The sequence below is a fragment of the Muscardinus avellanarius genome, assembly GCF_963383645.1.
Source record: "Muscardinus avellanarius genome assembly, chromosome: 7".
Lineage (NCBI taxonomy): Eukaryota > Metazoa > Chordata > Mammalia > Rodentia > Gliridae > Muscardinus > Muscardinus avellanarius.
Window position 1 is genome coordinate 80101380 of NC_137793.1, and position 10214 is coordinate 80111593.

General features: G+C 41.2%; 1 protein-coding gene across 1 annotated transcript; it reads right to left on the reverse strand.

Annotated features, from left to right (window-relative positions):
* Positions 1 to 3427: 3427 nt before the first annotated feature.
* Positions 3428 to 8011, reverse strand: SERTAD4 (SERTA domain containing 4; the record flags this gene model as incomplete). The annotated part of the gene is made up of 3 exons (XM_080699529.1): positions 3428 to 4183; positions 6263 to 6378; positions 7837 to 8011. 3 exons carry the CDS (start codon positions 8009 to 8011, stop codon positions 3428 to 3430), a joined length of 1047 nt encoding a protein of 348 aa, XP_080555655.1.
* Between the last annotated feature and the right edge of the window lie 2203 nt (positions 8012 to 10214).

A 10214-nucleotide genomic window follows, 5' to 3' on the forward strand; every position in this document is an offset into this window, starting at 1 on the left:
ATCTTTAGCTGATATTTACTGTGAAATTGGAGTCTACTTTAACGCCCATGTCCTCCTTGTCCACAGAAAGGACCTAATCAGGTGAAGACATAACACATGATTGGATGGAGGGTGGCTATTTTTTGATGGAGTTAATGATGAGCTCTAAAATACTTTTAGTCCCTGGCTTCAGCTTTTAACAAAGTAGCAGGTAAAATGTTCTAAATTTCTAGTGCCTTAAGAAATCATGCCAAAGATGCTTGACTCTAATTATTGACTGGGCATGAAATATTGGCTTCTGCCGGTTTTGAGTTTTCCTACCTTCCTTCCATGTCCTGTTCCTGTAATCTGTCCTAGGACGCTTTCTGGGGTAAAGTTTAGAATAGGACTTTTAAGAGTATAGGATCAGTACCACAAAAAGAAAAAAAGAGAGCAGAAGCGTATAATACCTCTGCCCTTTTAAAGTCCTTTGCCAGACCATTTTCTACAATCACCCACTTTTGGAAAAGAAGGGCCAGAAATTTGGCTAAGGACATGCACCTAGATGCTGTCAGAGTAGCAAAATTGGACTCTCTTGAGGAACGGGGGGACTTTCTTCAGTGAAGAGTTTCCTGACCTTTCAAATGTCTGAATTTTGCTATATTAGATATTCCTTGAATCAGAGCACAGGAATGAGAGAAGGTGTTACTTTCGAGTAGACAGTAGCGTGGCATGGTGTATATCTCAGCTTTTCCAATTCTCTTATGATGGATTTAATGTACTATGAAGGGGAGCTCTGGGTAAACCTAATAGCATAACTTGAATAGAAGTTATAGTGCTGGGTTCACAGGTGCCTATGTAGGAGGCCCCTGTGCTTTCATCTAATGATAGGAAAAAAATTGCAATTTGGATAGGTATTTAGGAATTATTATTATTATTCTTTTGGTAAGGAAAAGGAATTTCTTTTAATATTCTGGAAATGTCAGAAGGGGAAACCCTCCTGACAATAACAGATTCTTATGTTGCTGTATTCAAGGCACCACTTGTCCTGCAAAGAAGCATTTCTAGTGGGTTCTACTGAACAGACCCAAAATCACCAACTTCATTTTACAGCTTTGGCCACCAAGACCACATTATCTGGGGGCTTTTTAAGCAGCAAAACAATACGTTCTTTCTTTTATATTTAAATCTCCATGAGGTATTATAGTAAGAATGCTACATTTGACAAATTAGCTTTTAACTAGCTTTCCCCCTTTATCAAATAAAATATTGGCTACTACAAATAACACTAATATAGAATTGGATGGAATACTACTAGCAATCATCTGTAGCTGGTTTGGGTCTGTTCATTTACATATGGGTCATCTTAACAATTTGACATTTCATATAAAGGAATCACCTTGGGTTCAGTATTTACCGCTTCATGTAAGACAATTTTTTTTTCCCAGAAACTTTCCCAAAACAAAAATCTTTACATTCTTTAAGATATAGCCCTTACTGATCACAACATTAACATTGTTCTTCTTAATCAAAAGAAATCTAAACCTACAAACTAGGACTATTCTAAAACATTGACTTCAAAGTTTTCTTTGATTTAAAAACTTCTGTGTGGTCATTGTCCACTGCATCTTCTAGATGTTTTGAGTTTTTTTTTTTTAAAGGAGTGAGAATAGTGGAAAAGAGAAACATAGCCAATTGCCATTCACATAAAATAAACAGCTCGATGAATTTTGATCATTTTAATAAATATATCAAGAAAACCTCACTTTATTACCACACATTCATATACAAGCATCTATCATCTAAATTTTCAACATCAAATGTTTATCAAATATTGAAAATAAAGGACAAAACATTACTAGACTATTTAGCTATAACACAAGAACATGTTTTAAAAATTGGTCCTTGTGGACAATTGTCCAAATTGAGCCTACTCATACACTGTATGAATGAGACCTATATTTAATATTAATAGCAATAATAAAAAAGCTTTATCTTGGAGAAACTGGGGAGCCTTACTTGTTTCCTCCATTTGGCATTTGGTTCCTCTAAAGTAATATTTAAAGAGGTTCACGTCATTTAGGAACCTCAGCACTGGGATACAGTTTGCCTGGGGTGAAAGGAAGGGTGGTCAGGGGTCGGCCCCAACACTTTTGCAAATGTACAAATCCCAGACATCATTGAGAAGGTATTACTGATTACACACCAAATCCCCTTTCTCCAAAATAACTTTCCCCAAACTGAAATCTTTACATTCTTTAAGATAAGCCTTATAGATCACCACGTCATTTATTAACATTGTGCTTCTTAATTAACAGCAAAAGTCATATATATATATATATATATATAACCACATGCTTTTATAATCTAAACAAGTGAAATGATGCAAAACAGATTAAAGTATAATGCATGCCACGGGTTCATGAACTTCATTGGACAAGAAACCAAAACAAAACAACCCAAAACCCAGAAAACCCAGACCTCTTCAACAGACTGACCATTGCTATAGAAAAGCTCAAGCAGCTAGTGCTGGTTCCTGACAGCTCTCTCTATTGTCTCCTTCATCCCTCTCCAAAAATGCCAAACCCAAAGCAACTGGGCATCAAAAGTAAAGGAAGAACAGATGTTGAATCAAAAGTCAAATGCAATAGTTCAAAGTTAACAGTTTCCAAACCATATGGATCCACCCTGTGTTTTGTTTATTTTTTTTTAATTCCTGTTTGTTAAATCCCTGCTATAACTCTGATTTATCCTTAATTTTCACACTGGCAAAAATTAAGATAAAGTAAGGCACCAAAAATCGCCCTGTGTACCACCTCCCTAAAAGCCTCATCACCCATCACAGGCAAGCTGGGAACTTGCAGGGAACACCTTCTCCTTGGTGTTGACTGTTGCTTCTAGACAGGTGTTTCAATGTTACATCCTATGCTCATCTGTCACACAGACTGTTAAATACAAATACTTAACAGCACCATGAAGCCATTTCATCTAGCTCCCTGTCTTCGGTCTTTTATTCAGAAAAAAAAAATACTGTATCATATTGAAGAAGCAGATATCTTTTGCTGGTTACATTGATTTGCTTACCAAATAACTACCTAATTAACTGGCAATCGTGGAATTTTCTTAGCTAGTGAGTGGCTCCTTGGCGGGCCATGGAAATATTACAAGGGCATATAGTTCCCCAATCTAATCTACTGGTCTTTGTTTTTCTTTTGTAAGAAAACTAAGATATACTTTGATGCATTAAATTGACTGTTTTCATGGTAAAATCACCACATTTATAAGTATCTCGCTGATGCCTACTATACAGATGTTTTATGCAATCTGCTCTCCAGGCGTTAAAACGACACGGCATGTTCATGGCGTAATTTTATCAGTTGTACAAAACTATAAAATCCATTCAAAATAAAATTTACAAGAGCTAATTGATCATGCTGCGCATGCTTCTGAGTTCCGGGGAGAAGATGGCTCAAATTTTACTTCCTTTGCTGCAGCACAGTTTGTTACTTGGTGAAGTCTCTTTTTTCCTTAAAGACTTTTTCCAAGACTCACTTACATTGTTCTTTTCGTTATATCCGGTCTCAAAATAATCATAAAATTGGCCTTTGCACTCAAAATCAAGGTCATTTCCCACGGGTTCATGGCTAAGGGGGTCACCATCTCTGCTGGCATCATTATTGGCTTTCTCGTTACTTAATTTGGCCTTCTCCTGAACACCGAGTGACCTGACATTAGTAACAAAGATTTCATTGGCAGGTATCTGGCCTTCGCTCTTGTAAATAGGTGCACCGCCTACGTCAAAATCCACCTGGTGGGAGCAACTCGGCAAAGGCAGAGGGGGAGAGGAAGAGGAAGATGAGGAGGAAGAGGAAGAGGAGGCACTTCCAACACTAGCATTGACAGAAAGGGGTAAATTTAGGTAATGACCACCACATTCCTGGTAAAAGCAGCAGGTGTGGAACTTTTCACACTCCTCTTTGGCCATCCGGGGTCGCTTCCGGTAGGGACAGTCTTGAGCCATGAACCACTCTTGGGCAGAGGCGCCGCTGAAGGAGCAGGCTGGGAAACACCAGTTATTCTGCATGATGATCTCCCCATGGATCCTCTTCATCAAGTTGTTGATAAGGACAGATCTCCGGAGGTACACTTCAGGATCATCGATAAACTTTAACTTTTCTAAGGACATATAAAGGATGTGGGCTCGTTCCTCAAAAATTGAGATCGTCTGAAAGTCGAAGAAAGGAAAGAGAAAGCTTAGGAAATGATCATAGAAAAACCTCATCGCTGCCTGTTTTCTTTCTTGGCAGTGTTTGGGTCTGGGAATGCTGTGCTCTTATCCCCACCCCACCCCAGGGTGCCTTTAGAGAGGCTAACCCCAGTGCTGCAGATGAGGTCAAGACCGCCTCCTTATTTCCTGACTCATTGGTGTGGTCAAGCACCAGGGAATCCAGACAAAATGTAGACCTCAGCGGGGACAGGCCAGGTCAGTCTATCTATTATGGCCCAGTGAGGTAGATGCTAAAATATACAGTTAATCTAAGCTGTTAGAAGTCAGGAGAGCCAGGCGTGGTGGCGCACGCTTGTAATCCCCGCGCTTGGGAGGCGGAGACAGGAGGATCGCGCAGGTTCGAAGCCAGCCGCGCTGGCGTAAGAGACCCTGTTTCAAAAATATAAAATAGGTCTGGGAGTGTAGCCCGGAGGAAGAAGGGCTTCCAGGAACCCCAGTACCACCAAAAAAAAAAAAAAAAAGAAGTCAGGAGAACAGCAACTTTGTGGGGCAAAGGAGGATCAATTAGAGGCAGACATGAGTGGGCATGATGGGTGCTGGTGGCATTTGCTTCTTGACCTGGACCTTAGTAGCACAGGTAGGTTCATGGGTGAAACTCATCAAGCTGTACACTACTTGTACGTTTTGTCTGTGTGTCTACTAACACGCACGTAGACACATACATTCCTGTATTCCACACCAGTACTCGTTTATAAAAAGATGTCAAGATACAGGTCATAATGGGTACATTTCAAAGTCTGATCTAGCCATCAAGAAGCACTCAGGGCTGTCCTTCTTTTAATCCTCTGGGCTTCATACTTGCAATTATTCTTGCTTGATAAGAGAATGACAATAATTAACAAGGCTCAGACCTGGACAGGATCTGTCAACTGAAGGACCAAAGTAGGCTTCTTTTAAAGGACTGGCAGGAAACGGCATGCAGAGAGGAGATGAGAGGACTCATTCCTGAGCAGTATGACATGACTGTGTGATGGTTGGTGCATATCCAGTAGCAAGTGAAAATGGCTACAACCACAACACAGAAACTAAAAAGAAATTAAACAGCAGTGTCTTCGGGGCCAGTGCTTCTAGGTCATAAAAAGAAAACTGGTGGCATAACTTAAGGAGTCGTGAATTAAACCAGACCAGACCGACCAAAGGCAGAGACAGGGGTTTCATGCACAGGGAAAAGCTCAACATACTAGGGTCTTAAGAGCAGCATCTAAAGGATGGGGATGGGGGGACAAGAAGAGACAGAGGGCAAGCACTGGAAACCCTCTTTGCATTTCAGACAATGATGGTCTGGAGCTGTACCCTCCTTAATTGTATCAACAGAGAAGGAAGATTACCAGAAAGAAAAAAGACCTGGTATTTCAAAAGTTTAGATGCCAAGTTCCTTGATCCTATGCACTTTTCCTATTTTTTTTTTGTCTTGGTGTGTGTGCAGAGAAGTTAGATTTTATCTTTTTTGGGAAATGAAGTTTACATTTCAACAAATTTAACAGATGAAATGAATATACAGAGAAGGGCACATTTGCATTGCACACACACATTCAAGAGATGGTGAGTCTACTCCTAAGAGGTCAGGAAAAGTCCAGGGTAACCACTTGTACATGGGCACACACAGAAGTAGCCTGGGCATGCAGGGCTCAGACTGGGAACAGCGTGTCAGCACAAAACAAGTGCCTTTCTTGGCACGTGAAAGTCAAGAACAGCCACAACCAACAGTAACCCTTAATGCAACTTGAGAAACATTAAATCATAAGTAAAAAAGAGATGCTCGTTGTATTATGTAACTTTGTTATTTCTGGGTAGAAGATCTCCTTCTGGCTCTCGCTTTAAGTACTTGTGAAGAATAACAGGACCCCTGCCTCCCTCCCTCCAAAAAAAGTGACAGCGATTAATGTGGTCCTACAGAGAAGTAGCTCATTTTCATTGCCTGGGTGAAACAATGTAATTTCTGGAAAGGAATCAAGCAACTGTTACTAGGTATCTTAAACTCTTAATAAATAATAATGACTATTAAAAAAAACATACTTTATGGTTACAGCTGCTGAGTGGTGGGTGAAAATCCTCTTCTTCCACATACTTCCTCTTAAAGTATGTGATCTTGGGTGTTGTTAAAGGATTGGAAATTCCCCTGTAATGTGATCCTGTGGTAATAAATCAGATATGACAAATGACATGCGGTTTGCCAGAGGTTCTCCAAACAAAATACTTTCATTTCCTTTTCTTCAGGAGGATAACTTGGCTACATCTCTGTCCGTACATGTGGTGATTAAAAATAAACATTTGTCTTAATAGTTGCTATCATATGGAATCCTGTGAGGCATACCGGCTTCTAGGCAATTTTAGAGAAAAATGACATCTTTCAGCATTTACTAGACACTTAGAATCTTAATTCTACACGTAGGTAAACAGGAAAATTCATAAAGGGGAGGAGTGTAGCAACTCTGAAATAATGTTCACATTTATTCAAATTGTTTCGCTAAATCCAGACAACAAAACATCACTGTTCATTTTTAACTGGAACCACTGGTAACCAAACTACTTATCTCCAAACTATTCCTGGCTCAAGGTTGGTAAAGACATGGTTATATGTATACTAGAGCTCTAGCGTTTCTTCTTTTAAAATACAAAATTTAAATACTTAATATTCAAATTTGGGGTAACTAAATATTAAGTATTTGAATTTTGGGTAACTAAAGTCCTTTTTGTTCAAAAATGTCACATGGCACCCATCATAAAATAGGGTCAAAGACCATAGCTTTTGCTGGGTGTGGTGGCACACACTTGTGATCCCTGCACTTGGGAGGCAGAAACAGGAGGATCACGCAGGTTCAAAGCCAGCCTTGCTGGCTTAAGAGACCCTGTTTCCAAATAAAAATATAAAATAGGTCTGGAGTGTAGCCTGTAGGTAGAAGGGTTCCATCCCCAGTACCACCAAAGGAAAAAAATAAAAAACACAAACAACAAAACAAAACAAAACAAAACACCCATAGCTTTTAATACTTTTAGTAAAACAGACTTCCCTGAAGTCTTGCTGTATGCTTTAGCTTTTTCTAAAATACATATATAGCCAATGTTACACAAAAACCCAAAGGAACTTATCTTAGACTATAAAAAATAAAATCAGAAAACACAGACTTCTATTTTCTTGTCTTCATCTTTTCCCCCCTACAATACCAAGGCCAAATTGGTGCTCCAGAAAAAGAAGAAGTTCATAGCTGCTGGTCCAAAGCGCACATTCCTTTATGTCTCACAGGATAAAGATTTCATTGCTGAGCCCACCAGGGCTTGTGTTGCTCTAAGAGAACCCTACAGTTTCACAGGATTGAAAACCAGAATCCAAACTCAAAAGGGTCAATATTTAGTTTGGTTCTCTGAAAAATATAGACCCATGACTTATTTGCAGCAGCAGAGGCAGATGCAGGTTTGAATGCAATTTAAACACCACCTCTGGTCCCCTCCCAGGAGCCCTGGGCTTGCTTTTGAGGCTCACAGGCAGCCCTGGAACATCAACTATGGCTTAGAAGGGCATCCCAGACACCGCCTCCATCTGTCTAGCAGTCTGGCTGCAGAGGGCAGAAGCTGAAGGTCAAGGGCAATACCTGCCAGAGGGTGACCGGCTCCCCGGTCTCCCTGCAAAGGAGCCTGTGCTGGCCCTGGGGGGCTCGGGCCTCTGTAGCTGTCAGCTTCCCATAGTGTTTGGTACCCGGCAATTTCAGCAGCTCCTTCAGAGACAATGGGCTCGCAGAATCTATTCATGGACAGAACCAGAGTCATCTCTGACAGCCTCAGATCTGGAAAAGAATAAGGAAAAAGAAAGCCCTTACCAAAAGCAAACTAGGAGATGGCCTTAGCATCTTCCTTCCTTTGCTTGGGGAAACTTTTACTTCCCCATCCTCCCCTTCACTCCGAACCATCTGATTATTTTTTCCAAGAAAACCTCAGCAAACTCTTGCTGCTCTGAGCCCAGCCTCTGTGCTCAGTAATCTGCATTTCAGGGGCGGATCTTTAAAACCCCATTTCTTATTGTTCTCAGATTCCCCTCAGCCCTCTTCCAGACAGCTGCTTTGCCTCCTAAACACATTTTCCTCCTGACCTTCTCGCAAAAAATGTGCCGCCAAGAGGCAGGGCCAAACCCTTGCGCTTCCTTTCTATTAATAAGGCAAAAATCAATTTTCTAGTCAGTCCCCTGGGAGTCGCCTTTGATGAGATCTGCTAATCAATCAAAAGGAAAGGGCGGGGGAGGCAGAAATCTGCACCGTAGTATTCCCAAATGATGCTCCTGGTTTAGTCTGTCCTGCTGTCCCGTCCCCTCCTCCTCTCCTTTCCATAGGCCAGTTCCTCTATAACATTCTGGGGTTCCCTCCACTTGTTCCTTCCAAAGCAAAGCAGACAGAGAGACACTTGGTAGTTGTTTCCACCAGCCCCGATCGGCCTGAACTGGATCTGCCTCCAGTCAAAACACTGTGAGATGAAGACAGAAAATTGGCTCCAGTTTCCAGCCGTGAGTTGCAGTCCCACAGGAGCCAAGCACAACATCAACGGAGCAGGCAGAATATTAAACAGGAGCCAGGGCTCCGGGGCCAGAGGCAGCCAGCAACTCCTTACTCTGCAGAGCCAGACACAGGCAGGAACTTTCCAAGAGCCAACACATCACTGCCCTTCCCTGGGACTGCAGGAAGATGGGGGTGTCTCTGCTCTTTGACCCTCACTGGGCTCCAAAACTCAGGAGTTGGGCTCCTTTCATGGGGACTCAGTGTTTTCTCATGGTCCTACATGGGGTTCAAGGTAGGGTCAAGAGTGAGTTGCAGAAAAGACAGTGTGATAGTGAAGCCAAAAGACCCAGGGGCTGTGGGCCAGTGGTAAGAGCACAGGGACCTCAGTATCTTGTTAACTGTCAATTCCTGTGAGAGAACCAAACCTCCACTCACTCTGTGGTTTAAAGAACTGTCACAGAAGAGATGTCAGGCTTGCTTTCTGAAGATTGATTGTCTTTCAAGTATACACTAAGGGTCTCGTTTCTTTCTTTCTTTTCCAAATTATACAGCTTGTAATGTTTGGGGAAAAAGTGGATCCAGCATTGTCCCATGGGAGACTATTATAACCAGGGGCCACTTCCAGGTAAAAGGAGGAAAAGATCAGGGTAAGGGGAAACAGCTTCATTAAAGTGACAAAGTCCTTCTGGCTAACAGAGCAGCTCTTGGCAGCAGCGATCTCTTTCATTAGGGTTCTTTCTCAGTTCTCAAAGTCAGTTCCAACCCCACTGAAGGCCGGAAAGGGATCCAGGTCAGTGGGTAGAATTGGGACCTAGCCTTTTGGGCTCTCTTTCAAAATGCTCCCCAAAGAGACATCAGCCAAGGACTTATTAGAGATCCTTATTATAAGAGAGGGGGGAAAAAGAAGTTCAAATAATGATCAAGAAATGGTGGAACAAGCCATTTATTTTTCGCTTTGAATCATCAACTGAGAAATTTAGCCTCCATTAATTTAACACACTAAGCCACTCTGTCATCACCCCTCAAACCCCACATCCAATCAAGGTCGCAAACCTCGAAATACTTTGTTCCCTACAAGAACTCTTGCACAATGGTTCAATTTCTTAAGCTACTCTAAGAAACAATCCTATCAGTTAATGCTATTGCCAAGAGCACACGAATCATAGCTTTTTATCAGAACCAGTATTCTTCTCTTATTGAACAAAAATATTTTCCAGCTTGAAATTTACACTCACTTTTGTGCTGGATTCTGGGAAAAAGATCCAAGCCATTTGCCTAGTATAACTTTTATAACATATAAACAAAAACAGGTTGACAAACCCATGCCCCTTAAAGGAAAAAAAAAAAATTACAGGCCCCTAGCAGCAATTACCTTTGTTTAATAGGACATTAATGGGCCCTGTGATGTTTTATGTTAGTCAGTTTGTTTATATTTTAATAACCTTGGGAAGTAGTTTTTTTGGTTGTTAAAAATTTCAGTGTTG